At 40.0% G+C, this 22,449-nt stretch overlaps 1 protein-coding gene and 1 long non-coding RNA gene across 6 annotated transcripts in view; one reads left to right on the forward strand and one right to left on the reverse strand.

Moving 5' to 3' along the window:
* LOC118083409 (uncharacterized) overlaps positions 1-12,415 on the forward strand; it is a 65,560-nt gene extending 53,145 nt beyond the window's left edge. Inside the window, exons 2-4 of one of the 2 annotated variants that reach the window (XR_009558157.1) lie at positions 3,172-3,261; positions 6,996-7,102; positions 8,758-12,415. This is a non-coding gene — a long non-coding RNA (uncharacterized LOC118083409). Of the gene's footprint in view, positions 1-2,638; positions 3,262-6,995; positions 7,103-8,757 lie in introns of those variants that run through there. The other variant, XR_004692391.2, reaches the window with a different exon arrangement.
* The window catches only part of VEGFC (vascular endothelial growth factor C), a 48,104-nt gene continuing 28,161 nt past the window's right edge, over positions 2,507-22,449 (reverse strand). For 2 of the 4 annotated variants that reach the window (XM_035111770.2, XM_035111772.2), the window contains exons 2-7: positions 16,447-16,666; positions 11,672-11,862; positions 9,859-10,010; positions 8,546-8,634; positions 7,926-8,259; positions 2,507-2,642 (exon numbers count right to left, since the gene is read on the reverse strand). In XM_035111770.2, the coding sequence (XP_034967661.2) occupies positions 2,528-2,642; positions 7,926-8,259; positions 8,546-8,634; positions 9,859-10,010; positions 11,672-11,862; positions 16,447-16,666 (1,101 nt within the window). In that variant the 3' untranslated portion in view covers positions 2,507-2,527. Of the gene's footprint in view, positions 2,643-7,925; positions 8,260-8,545; positions 8,635-9,858; positions 10,011-11,671; positions 11,863-16,446; positions 16,670-22,449 lie in introns of all 4 variants that reach the window. The other 2 variants (XM_035111769.2, XM_035111771.2) reach the window with 1 other exon arrangement.

The following is a 22,449-nucleotide window of genomic DNA, read 5'->3' on the forward strand; positions in this document are numbered from 1 at the left end:
CATTAGCAAATATCTATATTTGCTAATATAGCAGTTCCTCCTTTGGGAGGAAGGTTCATATAAAAATATAGTAAGTGAATTATATATATTTAACAACAAGTAGAACTAGATCAGGGTGCAGGTATATGAAGCAAGGGTCACAGATGGTGTGTTGACTATCTACAACTGGCATTCCAGAACTACATTCTTCCTTCCGGTGACAGCTGTTGAAGAAGTACTTTTGCTGTCAAAAGGTTATAGATTTTGTAATAGCATTTGGCAAATTCTTGGATGTTCTCAATGATTTTTTTTTATTTTTACAATGTCTGAAAGTCCTCTTTGAACTAATATTGGATTAGTAATGCAATGATGCAGCTCTTTCAGACACAGGAAACAGAGAAACTAAAATCTGAGAAAAATTCAGAAGAGAACGCAAGCACTGCTTTCATAAAATTATGAAAGTTTGCAGCCCATTGCTTATACAAGTAGGCTTGTACAATTACTACCCCAGCAGAGCTGTGCCACCAAAGTGTACTGAGGAACACAAGTATAAATAATTCACTCTGATCCAGAGCCCACTGTGCAGTGCAATGTGCACATGGATTTCCAGCCACGTATGGGCTTACAAACTTCATATGCAGGCCCCTTTGAGATTGTGGTGTTGCCTCCTTAATGGAAGTTACTGGCAATGCTTTTTGCCTACAAGGAATCTGTGGATCAGGTGATTATGTTACATTATGTAATCAGATGCAGGAATGCTTCCTTTGGAAGATGTTTTGCATACATAATTGACTATTGAGTTGTCTGTTTCATATGATCCTCTTAATGTTTTTGTGTTAAAAGATGCACCATGACAGCATTAGATGTATAGATGCTCAGAGTGCAAAACCATCCAAAGATTATTAGGGGGCAATACTTCTTGGGAGAGAAGTAGAGCCAAGGGGATGGCCCCCACAACCAAGGGGAGTGGTTTTACAAACCCTGCTCTGAATCTGTATCGCCAGCCTCAAACTTGCATGCTATAGTGGTAGGGCAACAAACTGTTCTGTTAGTCCAAACCTACACTGAATGGCATTGAGGGAGGTTGAATCTCCTTTCCATGCCGTATATCAGGTCAGTTGGTGGGTGTGCAACAAGCTGTACAGCTAGCCTGAATCTTTGGAGTATAGTGTTGTAGGCAAGGCTGCAGGGCCGTCTTAAGCATGTCGGGCGCCCGGGCACCGTGGTGCGGAGATCGCTCCGGCGCCCCCCCCCCCGTTTATTGCCATGGCTGGTGGGCGGGCGCAGCGCGGCTGCCACACGGTGCCCCCGTGGCAGCCCCACACCCTGGTGCCCTGCACCACCCAACCTTCCCCTAGAGCCGGCCCTGCAAGGCTGAGCAGTACAGAGAGAAAACATGTTAAGCATCTCCTTCCTACAGTTTGGGAGAGTAGGGTTTTATCCTGTTGAAGTGTGTGAGTGTGCGGACTGCTCTGTTACTCTAGCACTCTATAGTGATACCTCTGGTTAAGAACTTAATTCGTTCTGGAGGTCCGTAACCTGAGGTACCACTTTAGCTAATGGAGCCCGCCACTGCACAATTTCTGTTCTCATCCTGAAGCAAAGTTCTTAACCCAAGGTACTATTTCTGGGTTAGTGGAGTCTGTAACCAGAAGCGTCTGTAACCCGAGATACCACTGTATTCCCTTCCCCCCCCCATCACCAATAGGGCACTAAGCTGTTTCAAATATATTGTTCCTATGGGAGGATTTTGCACATCTGCAACCCCTATTGGGAAGGTGTTTTTTTCTGGGGAGGGGCGGTCTCTTTTTAAATAAGTAACATTGTCCTGCATACTTCGAGAGTCCTTTGAGTGTGTCAAATTTTGTCTCTGTATTTGGGCCCATTTCACTGATTGCCACAGGACAACCAAGTTTGCTCTTATAGAGACTGGTGAATAGACTCTAAATAGCATAAGGTCAAGCTCTGAAGTTTCATTGCTCAAAATATTGCTTTTTACATGTTCAGTGTTATAATTATGTATTACTGCCTATAGCAGTCTTCATTTTATCTGGATTCCAGTAGAATACTTAAAGTTGCCATTCATCTCCCCCAACTGCAGCTATAGATATTAATTAATGAGATAGTACAGTGAACATGGTCAGGATATAATACAATTTCATTTTATTTAAAACATTTTGCATAATATAAAAATATTGATCACAGTGAGATTTAACAATTGTTACTGCTATAAACAAGAATGCAGTACAATACTTTTAATGGAAATAAATTATATAGTTATTATCTTTTTTAAAAAATCACAAGGAAGAAAATGTAGGCTGTTTGGTCATTAGGAAAAAAAAGTTCTTATTGAGTTCTTTATAATGAAGAAAATCCCAGGTTTTGTTTTCTACATTTGCTTTCCACATGTCTTAAGAGCACAAACGAGTCTGTGTCCAATAGTCCTATGATGTCTCTTTTGCACAGTAAATCCAAAATGTTAGTCTTTTTTTAAAAAAAACAACAACAGGAAAAATGTACACCAATTTGTCAGATGGTATCTTCTTCACTAATTAATAAGTGGTCTTTTCCAATATGTTGGCACACAACGGCAAACTTCTTCACTATAATAAAATCCAGGTTCACAGCGTTTCGTTCGAACTGTACATGGTGGTCTGTAGCAGCTGAAATAAGTTGGGGGGGGGGGGAAACAGTTGTAAAACTGACATGAGAAATTATTCTGCCTATTCTGAAATCTACAATGTGCTCTTGGTAAAAAAACCAATTAATCTATGCAAGGATGCTCTGTAAGGTGCGTGGATTCAAGTGGCTGGCAAACAGAACTGGATACTAAGTGCTCCACCCACAGCTGCTTCTCTCTCTCTGTCTCATGTAAGCTCTCCATAAATGGAAAACACCACACAAAGAGAGGCAAGGAAGAGGTGGGTGTAGTTCTGTGAATGATAGTTTCTAGCATCCAATGACGGAATGGATTTACCAGGGCTCTTTTTTTTACTTACAGAAGCTGTTTCGGTGCTTTAAAAATAAACAAAACTCAGCTACTGCCCCCCACCCAACTGCCAATATTCTGGCACCAATGGAAGACATGGTGGTTTGCCCTGGTCTTTTCTGCATTTTCATGCAAGATGTTTATTTATTTTATTGCCACTTGTTGTAACTGAATTGTGAACTGTTTTGTTGTTGCTGTTCTAGTGATGTTAATGATGCCTTGGATCCAAGGTGAAGTGTGAAGTGTCAATATGAACCATCGAGATGAAGCAATCACATATCTGACTCAGTGAGGTAGGTTCTGAAGCAAATACTTCTTCTGTACACAGAGCTAATAATCACTCATTATCAAGTCACTATAACTATGTTACAACTTTCAAATATTTAAAAACGTTCTAGCTATTTACACAACTACTAACTTTTTCTGGTACTGAGCTTCTAATAGTCTAATTTTATAATTACTCAAGCCTGTTATGCTCATGTAGAGTTCCTACGACATCAGTGGAAGCAATGTGCAGGTTTTCAGAGGCTTATATGTATAACATTATGAATTGAAAATGGGATGGAAAGACATCAGTAATTTATAGCACTTCAGTCAGGGAAGTAAAAAAGTATTTTGCTAAACAACACTTCATGCTTAGAAGATAAATATTTTGCATCAGTGGATAATTTGTTTCTACAGGGATTGCAGGACAAAGGCTATAAACAAGTCTGTCATAGCATGATAATTTCTTATGGTTGTTTTTAAAACAAGTTGACCTAACATAACCTCACACTGATAGTGCCAAATAGCCTCTGGTGTGTAATGTAGACAAAGCACTAGTCTTTTGCTATTTCAAACATTGGCAGCAAATCAAGAGCGAAAAGTATACGTTTCAAGTTTCAACACAGCTATATTTTAAATTTGTTTTCAAAATTGTCTGTTTTTTATAAAAAGATAGTTTAATGATCTCAATTAACATTCCTCCTGATTAATAGCTTATCATTTCAGTTTACAAATAAAATACTAGACGTTTGCACAACAAAATTCACAGGGGGGGGAAAGACTGCCTGGACAGAGAGAGGACACTTTCTTTCGTTCCTCTCCTTACATGTCCTTCCCATCTAACTTGCACCCAGAAAATGACTTCTGTATCTGGATTTTTAAAAGTAGATTGGTACACCTACCTCCATGGACCCAGCTCTGGGGAAAACACCCATTTCTTGATAAAACACCCATTTCTTGATTTGGAACTGCCCTGCTTGGGTTTGCTCTGAGAATGTGACTTTTAGAAAACATCTGAAGGCAGTGCTATATTGGGAAATTTTTAACGTCTTATGTTTTTCCAACTTTTTATATTTTGTAAGCTGCCCAGAGTGGCTGGGGCAACCGAGCCAGATGGGTGGGGTATAAATAATAAAATTATTAATTATTATTATTATTATTATTATTATTAATTATTATACTCATGGAGCACATGCTCTTCAAGGCAAACCCACCCCACCTTGCTGTATTTCTTTTCCAGGCAAGTGCCCACCTGCTTTTAGTGGCAGAAGTATCCTAATTATATGTGTGTATGGGGTGGGGACCTAGCAGTTCAAAAGCACATCAAAGTGCAAGTAAATAAATAGGTACTACTCCGGTGAGAAGGTAAATGGCGTTTCTGTGTGCTGCTCTGGTTCGCCAGAAGCGGCTTTGTCATGCTGGCCACATGACCCGGAAGCTGTACTCCGGCTCCCTCGGCCAATAACGCGAGATGAGTGCCGCAACCCCAGAGTCGGTCACGACTGGACCTAATGGTCAGGGGTCCCTTTACCTTTACGGGGTGGGGAACAGAGTGTTGAGGACATGCATCTCAAGGTACATGCCCTCTAAGTCTAATTCTCTCCCCCCTTGACGCCCTGAGCCACTTCCTTCCTTCAGCCTTCTATTGATTGTACATGCACATTACTCTCTAGTGGCAATATTCAGAGGCAACAAGAGTGTAGTGCACATGTGCAGTTCTGAACCCCTGTCTCTTTTCATGGGCGTAGGCAGGGGGGCAATTGCCCCCCCTAGAAGCAGGGCCACTGGCCAGCCTGCCCCGCTACCCGCCCGGTGCGTCTCCCTTCTCCCTGGCTGGCTGAGGGAAAGCCAGCCACACACTTTGCGCGGCTCTGGGGCTTTCCCTCCGCCCGCCCCGGCGAACGCGGAGGGGGAGGAGGGGATCGGAGCAGCCCGAAATTGTCCTCCCCCGCCCCTTAGTCCCGCCCCTTGCCCCCTAATTTTCATCCTGGCTACGCCCCTGTCTCTTTTTGAGGTGGTGACTTTTGCATATGTAGGAACCTCTGCTGTTCTGGCTTTCCCTCCAAGGAATATTGCAGGTGAGGCACCTATTTTACTGTCACGACGGAGGCATTTTTTAATGTTTTCCTGAAAATAATCATTACATCCAATTATTGTAATAGTTGAGGATATGCTAGAATGCGAGGTGGTTAAGAGTCGCTTTCACATTTACAAAATTCCTTATCAATGGCACTATGAATGTGATCTGCATGCGGTTGTATGTTATGACATTTTATGCATGTAAAGAACTATGATACACCGGCCTTTCCCAACCTGCTGCCCTCCAGATCTTTTGGCCTACAGCCCCCATAATCTCTGACCATTAACCATGCTAGCTGGAGCTGATGGGAGCTGTAGTTAGGGATCAGGGAGAAATTTAAGTCAGTTGACCTTTAAAGGCAAACCTAATCCTTTATATCCCAGCGAGGTGGACGGGGACAATGGTCTGTGAGAGAGCTTCTCCTTCAAGTTCCAAAGATATCAGAAGCCTACAATACAGAAATCTGGAACTGGGTTTTCACTGTGGATGAAACTGACCTGTGGAGTAGTTTTCATATTATCCGTAATTTCTAGAGACAACTAAAGGCATTTATGTTCTAGTGGGCTTCCAAGGTATCTGAACAGGTCTCTGCCAGGAGTGTCTAATTTTTTTTATTAATACACTTTGTGTGCTCTTTTTAACTGTGTTTAAGCTGTTTTTATTATAGCCCACATATTGCCTTGAGATCCATGAGTGAAAGGGAACTGCAATATAATTTACACTTTCAGAAACAATACGCAAACCAAAACATAGTTCAAAATTTGTACTTCTCTGAACTTTGCAATACAGTTCTCCATCCGAGTAATGTGTAAAAAAAAATGCATATACTAGGGATTGTTCACTATAATGCATATATATTAGTGAAAACAACATACAGAACTGCATTAGGGTAAATTGCTTTGCAAAAATGTGCTTATTAAGACAAATTCACACTTGGTCCTTGTGGAAATTTATCAGCATTTAAATGGGAGAATCTGTTGCATCCTGTTTCAATGTTCAAAACACAGCAGTGGCAGAAGCAGAGTAATGGCAGCACCAACAGTTCCCTTCCTAATAAATAAGGGACATTAATGGGGTTCAGGAGTTCTATGGAAAATCCATGTGAGCATATCCCTCTTGGGAGAATATGCAAATAGTCTTAGCTACTTTTGCAGAGGTTATTCAGGGAGATGTGCCATACTTTTTTGTACAGTGGACTATATCATGCTGTTTTCCTCACAGTAGAATCACATTCAGTTGTATTGCTTATTCCAGGTTGCTCTTGGCTCTGCTTTCTATAGTAAATGTAATATATATAGTGGACAGATAACTACTGGGAAGAAAAATGATAGCTAATGCTCATCATATGAGCAAAGTGTGCTGGAGTTGTGGCTCTTCTCTGCATGAATCATACAGAAGTTAGAGGAATACGTTCTTACAGTGCATTCATTTAACCACAGTGTGTGTGTGAACCTACCGGTACATACGAACAGTGACAGCTGGGTTTTAAGAACAGGATGCAAGTTGGATTTGAAATCTACTAGGATGTAAATTTGCTAGTATAATTATTAGAATTTCCAAATGCAGCTAAGGATGGCACATGCAGAAAAATGTGTGTTCAATATGTACCAAAAGGTTGTGTTTGAAACAGGAGATTGTATTCCGTAAAAACAAATTTGGTACTGTATTATATGTTTGTAACAGGATTCTAGTTACACTGGAGCCAGTTCTTGCAACAAATTAGCACAGCTATGAGGAAATCTGCAAAGAATGAGGAAGAAACACCCTGGACCGACCTGTTCCATCTTGTGGTGAGCTTTTATAAAATAACTTTTCACATTTGTTCAACTCATTTGTATATAATACACAATTGTAAATCTCAAGTTACACAACACCTACTGGAAATTTAAAAGAGAACATATTTAAAATTAGATTATAAAGAGAAATAATCCATAATGGGTTTATTGTTCAACTATGAGTTTACTCCTGAAGTTTCTTCCTATTAAATTAATCCTGCACTGTGCCTCTCACGACCGGGGCTGCTTTCCAGCTGCTGGTCCCGCCGCCACACGGGCAGGTAGAGGAGCCGTGGTTGGGAGAGGTGTTGAGCTGTGCCTCTCCCAACAGCGGCTCCTCTGCCTGCTATTGTGAGCGGGAGGAACGAGCAGCGGGAAAAGTCTCTTTTCTCGCCGATCGTCCTCCTCCTGCCTCTCGCATGGGCTGGCAGAGACCGTGGAGGGGGTGGGAACAGCCTGATTTTGGGCTACTCCTTGCCCTCACTCCTCCTGCTGGCGGGGGCCGCAGAGGGAGCGGGCACAACCTGATTTCGGGCTGCTCCTTGCCCCCACAACCTTCTGGCGGGGGCCGTGGACAGGGCAGGGACAGCCCAATTTCTGGCTGCTCCTCGCCCCCCCCCACCTCCTGTTGCTGGCGGCGGCTGTGGAGGGGGCGGGAACAGCCCAATTTCAGGCTGCTCCTCCCTCCCCCACCACTGGGAGCCATGGCTCTGGCCGCAGAGACATCCCTTCGCTCCATAAGACACACAGTCCTTTTTAGAAGGGAAAAAGTGCATCTTATGGAGCGAAAAATACGGTATCTATTTGCATTTTGACGTATTTCAGTTGTTTTACTTACCTGCATGTCTGGTGATTGAATCTTTTTCCTTTCAAGAAGCACTTGTTTGGAGATTCCACACATTCACAAATACACTTTGCAGAATTTAGTGGCTGATGTTTAGGACATGTTCTTCTACATACACATTGGCACTTTTCTTCATCAAAATCCTTGCTGGGTCCACATGAGCTAGGCAGCAGTTTATTCTTACATGTACACTGGCACGATGTTCTATCCAGTTCTTTGTGAGGTCCACAGCTGGAAGGCCTCACTCCCCCTTTACAGACGCACTGGCAGGTTTCTTCATCAAGCTCCTTATTAGGTCCACAGATATCATGGTATCCTTCAGCAGTGTCTATAAACACAGCAAACATTAGGAAAATGAATAAATTTTGCTTCAGGCGTTGCAAAAAGTGAAACATATCTGCTAGTTTCACATTTTTCATACCCATGTCTAAATCACTAAATTTGTAATGTGGAGTGAACAAACATGGGTAAATTGTGCCATTTTCTATGAACAGCCAGTTATAAAAGATTAGAGAGTTCTTCATTTTAAAAAGTTTATGTGGATATAATTTATTTATTTTTTTCTTGAATAATGCCACGTTAAGTGAATGCAACTTCTGGAGCACATTGCTTACCGGTATCCCCAAGGTAAGAAGCCAGACATCTGCAAATCTGATTATTCCAGATATGATTTTTTGGGCAAGTTTTGTTTGCCACATGGCACCTAGGGATAAAGTATTGCATTATTTAGTGCACTGAAAATGCAAGACAAGAGTTTTTGTGCATGGGTCACAGATACTTCTGCGGACAAATGCAACCTGTTTTTCTTCCTTCCTCATAATACCAGAACCTGGGGTCATCTAATTAAGCTGAAGAGTGGGAGATTTAGGACAGACAAAAGGAAGCACTTCTCACAGTGCATAGTTGAACGCTATAAGAAATAGATATGAACAACAGCTTGAATGGTTTTAAAGAATACTGGACAAATTCAGAAAAGGTAAGAGCTATCAATGGCTACTAGCGTATTCCAGCATGCATTTGTTGTAAAGTGAAGTGGCTTTGTTCACTGCCATTCCATTTCCACCCAATACATGCCACATCCTAAAAAACCCTGCAAAGTCCATAGGGCCATAGTGCAAATGACATTGAGAAATGACAAATGCCTATTGCATCAATTAATCCAGTAAGTCTGTAGTTTAAACTCAAATGTCATACATTAAAAACTCAGGGTAATGACCTCTAACACATACAAAATGTCTCTGGAAAAATCCCCACAAACTGTTTTATGATTTTTGTGGGTCCCCCCCCATTCTTCTGTATACAACTCAGTATGTTTTGAAATAACAATTAGAAGAATTAATCAAGCACATTCTGAAAGAGCACACCTCAGATTTCAAATTGATTTATAACACTTTGAATTTACATGCAATTCACAATAACTAAAATATGTTGTATTGTTGTTTAAAAGTTGAAAAATGAACTCCCCGCCACATCCTATGATCCTTATTCAATATTCAATACTCTGGCAAATTGTTGTGGAAGACTATTCATAATTTAGGTTGAGAATACTTCTTAAAATAAAATAATATCAAAACAATTGTTTATTTAATTTAAAAAATAATTTAACTAAATATCTGAAGTGTTGCAGTCCTTTCAAACTGATAAACCACACTTTTATTGATTTTGATGTTAGGTTCACGCTCATGATACATGAATTTTTGCATAAAGCTAATGGCATAACCAACCATGTCTTCTGATTTTTTTTAAAAAAAATCAACTAAATAACTTTTTCCTAAAATTTTGTATAACTTTATAATACACTTGTTTAAATATTTGTCACCAGTAACCTGCTTTATAATACACTTGTTTAAATATTTGTCACCAGTAACCTGCTTTGTATTCTAGAGTTTTTAAAATAGAGCAAGAAATATGCAAATCTAATACTTACTGTGTTTGTGTAACTGACAAGGACCGTCTAATGATTGAATGAACTTGTCTGTAGACATCAAGTTTGGACATGCATCGGCAGGATGTATGATTCGCGAAACTGATTGTTACGGGTTTGGGACCATGAGACAGTGGCACAGTTATTTCAAATAACTACACAAAAATAAAAGGGGGGGGGAAACAGAAACAAATTTTTATTAAAAGCAAAAATGAGAGCAATGTTTTAGTGTGCTGCTTATAATGTTTTTTAAATGCTTTTAACTGTTTTAGATTAAACTGTTTCAGAATGCTTAAATAAACCTGTGGATGTGTTTGATGCTCTGGACTCCTTTGGAAGAACGAACAGTATATATCTACCTCTCTTTTAAATCAGAACCAGTGACGGCAGTGAGTGTCTGGAGGTAGTTGGAAGCTAACAGATTGAGGGTGAATCCTGACAAGACAGAAATACTGTTCTTTAGGGACTGTTGTGGGTGGGTGTGGGGTACTCCCTCTTCCTGAAGGACCAGGTGCGCAACCTGGGAGTCATAGCTGTTCATGGAGGTGCAGGTCAATTCTGTGTCTATGGCAACTGTCTATCAGCTCCATCTGGTACACAGGCTGAGACCCTACCTGCCCGTGGACTATCTCGCCAGAGTGGTGCATGCCCTGGTTATCTCCCACTTGGACTACTGCAAAGCGCTCTACATGGGCTTACCTTTGAAGGTGACCCGGAAACCACAACTAATCCAGAATGCGACAGCTAGACTGGTGACTGGGAGTGGCTGCTGGGACCATACAACCTGGTCCTAACGAATTTTCACTGGCTCCTAGTATGTTTCTGAGCACAATTCAAAGTGTTGGTGCTGACCTTTAAAGCCCTAAACGGCCTTTGCTCAATACACCTGAAGTAGCATCTCCACCCCCATCGCTCAGCCCAGGCACTGAGGTCCTCCTCCGAGGGTCTTCTGCTGGTTCCCTCACTGCAAGAAGCAAAATTATAGGGAACCAGACAGAGGGCCTTCTTGGTAGTGGCTCCCTCCCTGTGGAATGCCCTCCCTTCAGATGTCAAGGAAATAAAGAACTATGCAACTTTTAGAAGATATCTGAAGGCAGCCCTGTACTGTGAGGTTTTTAAAGTTTGATGTTTTTATACATGCTGTAGGCCACCCAGAGTGCCTGGGGAAACCCAGACAGATACATGGGGTATAAATAATAAAATTATTGTTTGTTGTTAATTCTTTTGTGGTATGGATGAGAGGGGTAAGTTCTTTAACCAAGGTGGCAGAATAATTTGTGCATGAGGTTGCTTATAAAAGTGAGGAATATACTAATGTAGCACCATTAACTTTCACTTGTTCAGTAAATAGGTCCTCTCCCTACCTAAGAACTAATAACCAAGCATTCACTTATATGGGAGAAATAAAATGTATGTTGCTCTGCTTGAGCTAGAGCCCAGCCTAATGAATTGCTATGAACAGGACAAAATGAAAACATACAGAAATAGAAGCCTGTATGTTTGAAGGCTTTTCCTTTTCCTTCAAGTGTTTGCTTGGTCACATGGTAGCCAGAGGAAGGGGCTACTCAGTGTGACCCTGCTTATTACTCGTGTGCTAGTATTAATAATAAAACGAGGCTCTCATTTGGTCCCAAAATAATGATATAGTGCTGGGAGATTGGGACAGAATGCTGGGATTCTTATTATATTTTACAATGTAAACAACAGAACAATGTATTCCTTTTAAAGCAGATCCAAATCTCAGTGCATATTTCAATCACATGCAGGCACTGAGAGCTTAAAACAAACCCAGAATGTAGCTGAGATAACAACCTACCGTTTTACTGATGAAGCTTGTGCTGATATTCATACACTGCAGCCCTTCACTATTGCAGCAACCTCCACATCTGTAGATGGACACACATGGAGGTTTAAAGAAGGTGTTTGTTGTTGCTCCATACTCTTTCCCCACATCTACACATACCTCACGTGGCATGCATTGAGTTTTTCTCCACTCATTATCAATACCTGCCAAGTTACAGGGAAAGCTCATAAGTTATAACACAGGTTTTCTTAATAGTTCAAAATCAGATTCCCCTGAAAGTAGTTAAAACTTGCTTATTAAATGGACCATGTTTATCTAGAAACTGAGTTCTGTAAAAAGCAAACACAACAAGAGCCAAAAAAATATCAAAAAATCAGAGTTCTTTAATGCTAGTTCTCTAAGAGTAGTCTTATTACCAGGGCTTATCCACACTAACCTCCAGAGCTTTCCCTGTGCAAACCCACTGTTTAAAGGTGAATTGTGGAAAACCTGGATTGTCATTTGTTGTGCTTCAGCTTTAAAAGTGGGGTTTTTTGGTGGGGAAAACTCCAGGGTGAAAGAAGAGCACTTGGAGCTTTAAAGCATGGACCTGTACCTGGAAACAAAAAGTTAAGTGGGGATAAGTCCTTAGGTATGCCTGAGCCACTGGTGCAAATGCTTTGTTGAGCAGGCTAGAAAAGGCACCGAGGATCTAAAGAAGGGCAGAGCAAGCAGGGGTTGGGGCTTGCAGATGGATTTAGGGAAGAATAGGAAGAAGAAACAGGAGCAATAAAGAAGAGAGAGGTATGGCAGCCAGAGACCAATGAAAGAGTATCAGAGGCAAGTCGCATAAATTAAGGGAAGGCCAAAAAAGAGGATTCTGAGAAGGAAAGAAAATCCGACAGATAGAATGGCAGAGAACAGAGGTAGATATGCCTTGGAGCATTAGAGGTGAGGAATCGCCTACTGACTTGAAATAACCAACCAAATATTTGCTCGTAGGTTTCTAGCACTTATAAATGATTAGTGAATGGTTCCTTAGCAAGGTTTCAATAGTTGTGAGAAAACCTAGCTGGAAAAAAAAATCTACAGAAGAGAAGAAAACTGATGTTGCTTACCTTTAACAGATGTTGTTTGAGTGGTCATATATGTAGTCACAAAAAGGGGATCTGTGTCTGTGCAGAGCACCATCCTGGAACTTTCTAGAACTCAAGCCTGAGAGCTGATGCTCATGCCCCTAACCCTCAAAAGGGAGATATATCTCTTTTACATATGCCTGAAGGGGCAGTACGTGCACTTCTATTCAGTTTCTTCATGACTGTTGTGAGAATATCCCACCAAAAGAAAGGAGACACCTGCAGTGGGAAAGGAGGGTGGATTGTGACTTCACAGATGATCACTTGAAGAACATCAGTTACAGGTAAGCAACGTGTTTTTCTTCTTCATAGACTCTGTGCAGCTACACATATGGAAGACTAGCAGCCAACATACATGGAAGGAAGTGCTGGTGTTATTATGGGGGGAAAAGTTGTTCAGAAGAGCTCTCCCAAAGATTGAGTGAGAGGCTATTTCCACTTCCAACACATAATGCTTTATTAAAGTGGAAAAGTAGAACAATATAGCCACTTTGCAGAGTTCTGGTAATATTGTTGGCATCCATTTGTCTCAAGAGATAATGGAGTGCACTTCTGGGGGTGAAGTCAAACTGCTGCGATAGCAGCAGTGAAGTGACCTACCTGGGGCGCAAGCCTGGGCATTGTGGATGGATGTCCTGGGCTGCCCAGACGACAAGACCCCTCTCTCAGCCTCGCTGATCTAGTCCAAAGGAAAGCAGAACAATATGCTTGGGACCAGCTTGGCTGCAAGAGCTGCCAGAAGGAGGCGTACAAGGCGCCATCCATCTTAATGTAATGAAATACCCTAGAAAAAAGGTAGAAGCAGCATCTGGGGAAATGAACGCTATTGGGAGGAAACACAAAAGGCCCTTTTCAGATTCTCATAGCAAGAAAATAAAATGTTTATGTTGTTGTAAAAAGCAACTGATCTGTCCAGACAGAAAACTAAAACCCCTCCAATCATCCATGTACAGACAAGACTGGTCTGGAACAATTAATCCACAATTAATCCAAGTCCCTTTGGAGAAGAAAATGTGAAACAATCTAAAGGAGGACAAACCACAAACTCTTCTCTGTCGTCATTCAAATAAGTTGAATCAAAATGCAGAGCACATTGTTCACCAAGTGTCCTTGCCAAAAAAGATTCTTAAGAAGAACACATCCTGAAGCTGAAATGAATTCAGGGAAGCTCACACCAGCAGAGTTAAGAACGGAGGGAAACTCCAGGACTGGACACTGATACTGGGAATTGTAAACTGTTAAGACCTTTAAAGGAAAATGTAACAAATGAGCAAACACATTACTTCTACAGGATGGTGTAATGAAGAACCCAGATGTTAAGAATAGCTAAAACCCGAACAGCAGGTTGAGCATATAATCTGAAGTATGATTAGTGGAGTTTTCAAAAGTAATAAGAACTGAATCTATTTCATTGTATAGGATTGCCTCATGGAAGAATATCATGGAGTATTTTAGAGATCCCTAAGAAAGCTGTATATTCAGGCTGTTAGGCTCATCATTAGTGCATTTGGGTGCACTAAGGTCAATGGGGGTGCAGTTTGTCCTGTTGAGTGACATCGTATGTAGCACTCTTGGAATGATGCAAAAGTGCAGGAAGATATATATAGAGAGAGGTTCTTTCAGTGGTGGGGATATTGATCTGCTCTGCTGCAGAATTAATAGTATTTAGAGATGGTGAAAAGGTCCACCAGGGGATAACCCTAGAGACTGAAGCAGATATGAAAGGTTCAAGGACTTGAACAAGTTTGTGTCAGCTTTTCTCTTTCCAATATTGATTCCAATATTAATAGGGAATAATGATGTTGAAGCCAATACCATCAGTACTGAAAGTTTTTAGAATTGAAGGAATAAAATAGGACTACAGACTGAAGCTGTAGTCTTAAGAGTCCAGATGTCTCTATGTAGGAAGTCTTGTGTACCATACTTTTTGTGGTCTGCAAAGCTCATTCCACATAGATAAGAACAACAATTCCTATGAGCTTGCTTAGTGCAGTTTTGGCAATGAACAGGAATCAACTGTTTAACTTCCTAAACAGATCAGATAGCAGTTATTATCCTGCTTTAAACAGCTTGCTATCAGAGGTGGGAATCTTCCTCCCACAATTTCAGCACTTCTTAAGAGAGATCAGCAAGGGCAATATTACCAAATATAAATGTAGCTAGTGATTATTATTTTTAAAAGTTAGAAAGAAAAAGCAAAAAGGAAGCTTTTTGACTAAAATAGGGTGAAAGGAAGGACTTACAGAATTCACTGAAGAGCAATTTCCTGAGAAATTTTTCCATTTTTTTGCCTTTGTAGTAGCCAAAAGAGAAATGGGTGGGAAGGCACATACTCAAGGCATGCATGATTAGAAAACATCTTCTGATGAATGGGTGGGGATGGGCATGACACCAGCTTCTGGCCATGAGCTCTAGAAAGTTTCCAAATGGTGCTCTGCTCAGCTGCAGAACCCATATATGTGCCTGCACAGAGACTACAAAAAAAATCAGGGCTGGAATGAAAGTACTATAGATCCAGACCTATTTCCAGATAAAGACTTCCTTGTTGTAACTTTCCACAAGTCTAAAGCTAGGTGTCCAAACTGGAATGGGATGCTAAATCCTCCTCCTAGCCTAGGACTGGGATGCAAAACTAAGGCTGCAATTTTAACCCCTTAACATTGGACTGTGTAGGTAGGTGGTTGTGCTGCATCAGCTGGCCTCCTACAAGTGCAACCTCCCACTTCTGTCCACGAAACATATGGCTGGGCAAAAGACCTGCTAGTAGTATCCCTGCCAGTGGACCCAATTGCTGTGCCAGCCTGCAACTGGAGCAGGAATAGGGCCCTATCTGCCTGATCTATTTCCTATAACTGCTACCACCAAGAACACACATGGCAGTGACAGCAGGGAGTTAGGATTGCTCTATTAAGCTGTTACATCCAGGAGTTACACCTGTCAAATCATGTGACTCAAATGACTCCTAGATATCGGCAGATATCTTTGGTCTGAATAATTTGTCAGACAAACTGCCAGGTGAGCATATCTGTACTTCATATTTGGTCTGCCTCCTTTTTCCTAGCTTAGATTTCCCTCTGTCTGCCATGCCTAGGTTGCTGATCTTGGGAAAAACCTGCACACCTCACCTATTTTTCACAATATACAGTATTTTTTTGTGTATAAGTCGATTGTTTTTGCAAAAAAAAGTCAAAAACTGGGGGTTTTCTTATACATGGATGGTGACTGCTATGGGTTTTTTTTTCTCCCCAAAAAAGCTGGACAATTTTGGGCGATCTTGGGTGTTGGTGGAGCATGCTCCACTGCTGCCAACACATGCATACACCCCCCACCACCACTGGGGGTTGCTGGGCTGGTGCCAGTGCTTTGAATATTTAATAAAATACAAAGTTGTTCTGTTTGATGTTTAAAATATTGATTTCTTGATTTTGGGTTAAAAAAGGGGGGGGTCGCCTTATACATGTGGGCATTTTATACACCGAAAAATATGGTAGCTCAAAAACCTGCAAACAGTTATGGAATTTCTTGTTATTAGTGAAGGTTTGAGGTTCTGAGTACGCTAAATTATGCTTTAACGTAACATTTTAGCAGTTTTGTTTTCAGAATTTAAATGTTAATTTTTTTAAAAAAAACTGATTTGCAGTATCTGGTGGACATTACTTTTTCAACACTTACTTTTCAAGATCTCGGGATTGTAATGTGCCGCAGCAAATTTTACTGGATTTGAATCCTCTGATCTTGCATCGAAGCTGGGCTGTTCCCTATTGTATTGCCAGCTCCCTTTCCTCAACTGACATTTGAATATTTTCCAGTATTCTGGATAAAGTACTGTCATGAGTTCATCCACACTGGATACAGACCGCAACTGCTCTTCCAACTCTTTACTTGCATGAGTCTGCTAAAAAAGAGCAAAAATAATTAGTTCCCACATTATACAAATATGTAACAGCAAGTATGGAAGTCTCTTTCCCTATAGAGACTTCATTATCAAAAATGCATTCAAGTCTGTCTACCTACCTTCTTTGTTTTGTTAATATATTGACTTTGTTAGCCCAGTATATTGCCATTATTGGTCCAAACAAACTGCCATTGGGGACCCTTACACATGAACACTAATACCAAAGCTAGTTTTAGGCAAATGTGAATGAACTACAGATTCTTTGTTCAATATCACCTAGGCTGCAATTCTATGCACGGTTATTTAGAAACAAGGCAGGCAATGCCAGCTAAACTTATAGAGCCTTCAAACATTGATTTTGTGTTCCACTATGACAATGATTTAGCATAAAGTAAAAACAGTGCACTTTAATCTGATGAAAATAAACATTTAAAAATTAACTAAGAACCAGAGAGGGGGGCAATGCAGTGAAAAAGGCAGCAAGGGGAGGAAGAACTAGAAGCAGATGAATGATCTTTTCTAAATTTTATTGTTCCATTTTCTCTAACTATATCATTGTATACTTTTAATACAGTGGTACCTCGGGTTACAAAAACTTCGGGTTACAGACTCCTCTAACCCGGAAGTAGTACCTCGGGTTAAGAACTTTGCCCCAGGATGAGAACAGAAATCGCGCGCCGGCAGCTCAGCAGCGGCAGCGGGAGGCCCCATTAGCTAAAGTGGTGCTTCAGGTTAAGAACAGTTTCAGGTTAAGAACGGACCTCTGGAATGAATTATGTTAGTAACCAGAGGTACCACTGTGTGTATATATATATATATATAATAATAATAGTTTTTAAGACTACGCATTTACAATACACCTTCTGGATTATGTTGAAGCAGTCTTTTTGAATTTGCAATATGACATGCGATTAACGTGGAAAAAATAAAATAATTAACAACATACTGTATACTTTTTTCAAGGTAATGGTCTCAAATATTTAATGCCTTCACCCTAAATGAATTTCAGTCACATATGAAATTCTCCTTTATTCTATCTTGTCATAATATAATAGCCCTGCTGGCTGATGAGCTTAGAATGAGATTTAAGCTACTTCAGGTGCAAGTAAGTTTATTTTGCATGAATAATTGGGGAAAGTATATTCATTGTATATATTGTCACACACACACCCCCCCAGAAAGTGTTAAAAAACAACCAACCTCAGTTGCTTAATGAAATAAATGTTCAAGCATCTGTCCAATCTAGCAGTGCAAACTAAATGAATGTAGCTTATATTTTCACACTATGGCTTTTTTCTTTAAGTCGTCCCTGGTGCCCATTATTAATTATAAAGGTCAAAATACTTAATACTTGGCTGAGCCTGCAACTCATAATTGATGGTGTGACATGTAATAATACAACTTAATGGATTCATAGTGATCATAGTTGTCAGCACATTTCATTTTCAAGGATTTGTTGTGAGAGCTTTTAATGGGAAAATGATGTCTATAAACCTTTGTGTTCATTTACTTGTATGCAGGACAAATTGGTTAATAGAAATGTATTAAGAGGGGCCAAAAGATGTATTTATATGGTTGGTTGCTGGTTAGCAGAGACAGAATTCTAGCTGTTGGTGTTTGCTGTTTGTGGAGACCACCAGAAGAAGACAACAACAATAATAGAAGAAGGGCATTGGAGAAGAAAAGGAAGGCCTGAGAAACTGCCTGTGACTAAGCCAGCAACCAAGCCTAAGGGAGAACCTGTAATCCATGTGCTGAAAGGGAGTAGTACTGCACCGATGGCTCTGCACCTCCCATGCCACCCCAATTTTGAAACTGCAAAATTTTGACAATCCTTTTATCAAATCATTATGTTATTAATTTTATGTAACAATGCATTTTTAGAAATGGAATGTTTTCTGTGAAAAATGTTCTGCCACATATTATTCCCCAATTACAATTCAAAACTGAAGCTATATGTCTGGTCTTCTCCTTGCCTACAGAGACACATACTAGGGAGGTAAAGTGCCTTGCAGGGGTGAGATGGAAGGCTGTCAGTTACTTGACAGAAGGCGGAATGCAAGTGCTGTTTAAACCTTTAAATAGTGGCTTGTGTTAATGAAAGGGAAGCATCAGTTCTTCATTAATTAAAATATTATCTTTCACATAGTTGTATATTTTCATTATGAAAATATCCTTATTTACTATACAGTGGATGCTCGGGTTGCGAACGTGATCCATGCAGGAGGCACATTCGCAACCCACAGCATTCGCAACCTGCAGCGCCGCATCTGCACACATGTGGGTTGCGACCCGACGCTTCTGCACATGTGCAAAGCGCGGAATCCTGGAAGTAACCCGTTTCGGGACTTTCGGATTCACCGCGGTGCGCAACCTGAAGCAGCTGTAACCCGAGGTACGACTGTATAACATTTTAATTTGTGATAATTTAGTGGCCCAATCTCGAATGTTGCTCATCTCACTTCTTACCACTGTTTACAATATGCTATAAATTAATAAGCAACATTCTTTCTCTGGCATGTGTTTGAATGGTAATAGCTAGGACGTTTGACTAAACAGAAGTAAACTATAGCCCAAATGTTTAACAAGAGACGATCAAAGTATGTGGAGTAAGCAAATATAAAGAGCAATTCTGGAGAAAAGCCTTAGTCCATGAGTAACATGCAATACGTTGCAATGCAAATGCTGAACTTTATTCCAAAACAAATGGAATAATGTCATAAGGCATGGATTCAGAACTGTTAAACAATCCTTGTACAGTTTACAGATCTGAACAGAAATATTAATCGGAAGACCACCTACTTTGTCATGTTGCCTTGTTCTAACAAATATTTCAAATTTAAGCATAGTAGGCCATGAAGAAAAAAACCTACAGAAAGGATTGCCAAGTCAACAAATGGCTCAGTTCAAAAATAGTGAAAAGAATAGTAAATAATGGCAACATAAATTAAGTCATTAACATCACTCCCAATGATTCAGTGCATAAATAACTTTGGCCACCTCATGAGAAGAGAAGAATCCTTGGAAAAGACCCTGATGTTGGGAAAGATTGAGGGCACTAGGAGAAGGGGACGACAGAGGACAAGATGGTTGGACAGTGTTCTCGAAGCTACGAACATGAGTTTGACCAAACTGCGGGAGGCAGTGCAAGACAGGAGTGCCTGGCGTGCTATGGTCCATGGGGTCACGAAGAGTCGGACACGACTAAACGACTAAACAACAACAACATCTCAAAAAGTAAGAAGGAATGTAAAGGTAGTAATAAGCCAAGCATAAACATAAAAAGGAAGACATTTCATTGGATTTGTGTTTTGCTGTAGAAGGCCCTATGTCTGCGGAAACATTGTGGGCTTCACAAGTCTGCAGGTCACCTTATAAATAATCAGGAATGGCACGGTGAAAAAATATTTTTGCCATTTCAATGACATTTTAACTTACAATTCACAGGCCATTTAGAATGGACCTGCCCCTCCCACACGCAAAAACAGGTATTTCACAAGTGAAATGTGTACTTTTGGAAATGATCACGAGTGTTACTGGATTTTCTTCTTGTAAATGTACCACCTGCTGCAAATATTGAGACTGCTGCTTATATATACATTCACTTTAAAATACCTTCACTCTGATGATACAAAGGCTATTAGATGAAGGAAAAAACTGGTTTTAACATAGGCATTTGTAATCTCCACACCGTACAAGATCTGAACAAGGAGGCATGCAGCCATGGCTTCCAGCTGAAGGAAAACCAAGTGAATAAAATCTCTCTAAATGAGATTTTACAGCCTACATCTTTGCTAACCCAAATATTATATAATACTTTTTGCAAGGAAATCAAGTTATTTCCTTTTAAGTCATTTGGACTTGTTTACCTTATCTGCACCAAGATCTTCACTTATTTTCAAAGCTAGGTGTCTGTGACTTATTCTAGCCTAAGTATTTCAATGGGGAACATTTGTTTTAAGATGGATGAGGGCAGATATAAAATCTAACAAAGTTTTAATGTGTTGGAGAAATTGCCATTTTGCTACAAGAGAGTAAGAATCTATCTTCTAAACCTTCCTCTCCAACAGCACTGTCCTGTAATGGAAAGTGCTACATATCCTGCACATTGAAATGTAAGCTAGGCAATGTTTCTATTTACATTCCATTAACAGGTAGCTATTTAATAAGATTTCAGTTTTAAAAATTGGCACTCTATTTGCAATCTTACTTTTCAGTCGTTTTCAGTCATCAACAGCTATCAGTCAGTCAATCACCCACTGCCACCACCCTTCTGAGTGATACCCCCTCCTCACCCCACCCCCTCCCCACCCCTTCTCCACATAAGCGCCTGGGGACTCCTATTTCAGTGTATCTGAAGAAGTGTGCATGCACACGAAAGCTCATACCAAAATAAAAACTTAGTTGGCCTTTAAGGTGCTACTGAAGGAATTTTTTTATTTTACTTTTCAGTGTTCACAGAAGAATGTTTTCTGAAGGAAAAAAATGTGAGATTTTCAGTTTTATTTTACTATTTATTTCAGTTCAAATTACCAGTATTTTCACTGTAAAGGTAAAATTGAAATATTTTACTGTAATATGTTTTGTTTTTCTTTCACAACTGTCTAGTCCAACATTTTGATATTTCAAACAACATATCTTTCTTTATAATTCAGGGTTATAAGTATTATGGGTGTGTGCAAAGTTTCAGTCCAGAACTAATTCTGTTTAAGTGTTCCACTTAAATATGCTATAAGCTGCATGATTTATCAAATCCAGTATATAAACAGAATAGTCTGGTCTTAAGTTGAGAACAGTTAAATATGGTTCTTGTGTAACATGTAAAAAAGTTCAAGAAGCAAGTTAAGATGAAATATTTTCATGAGAATTTCTAACATTTTGCACAGAGAGAAACTTCCATGCAGACAGTAGAAATATTATAAAAGGTCACTGTGTGTCAGTTGTTAATTTACAATGGCTAAAAAGTCCAATTCCAGATGTTAATAAGTTGCATATATTGAATATATTAAGTGGTCACTGTGCTTCCTGCATGTAATAACCAAAGTAACTTAAGAAACAGCTGAATTCATTTAAAAAATTTCTTCAATTTTCCTTAATTTAAAGCTTTGCCCATCATACAAACCAAAGAAAGAGTTTGTGGGGAAAAATAATTGAACACCATGTTTATTTGCATACCCAAAATAAGAAAATAATAGAGGAATGAGATATGCTAATATCTTCAACCTGGTAGAGCTAAATCAGAACTACAGCATCCCATTCTACCTGCATAGTCACTTTATATATTTCCCTCTTTGAGTGGATATGCAATTTTCCTACTTTATAGCTGAAAGCAAATCCTGCAGTTATAATAGTTCAGATAGTTATTATAATCAGATGATATGCAGGTAGCACACATCCAGGGGCTACGTTTCTTGCCATTGCATGTACAGTACAGTATAAGTAAAACCGTGTAATACCCCCAGATACCATGTGAAAGTTTTGTGATTTTTTTTACTTGGCATCATTCTGAACACAGAAAAAAGAAAGGTGCATTGCAGCATGGTGCCAGGGATCTTAAAAAAGAGAGAGCTACATTTGCCTCCAGGCTTCCTCCTGCAAACTTTGTTGGCACATTATTTTTCCTAAATGCACTCATATTCTTGTGATGTGTCTTTTGAAACAGGCATATCTACAAGAAGTAACTGGAACTGAGAGTATGGCCATATAAGGACATCTCTTTTAAATCCTAATCTTCCTTCAATGTGCATTTCAAGGGAAAAAAATCCAGGATCATTTACTAA

This window comes from Zootoca vivipara, chromosome 9 (assembly GCF_963506605.1).
Source record: "Zootoca vivipara chromosome 9, rZooViv1.1, whole genome shotgun sequence".
NCBI lineage: Eukaryota > Metazoa > Chordata > Lepidosauria > Squamata > Lacertidae > Zootoca > Zootoca vivipara.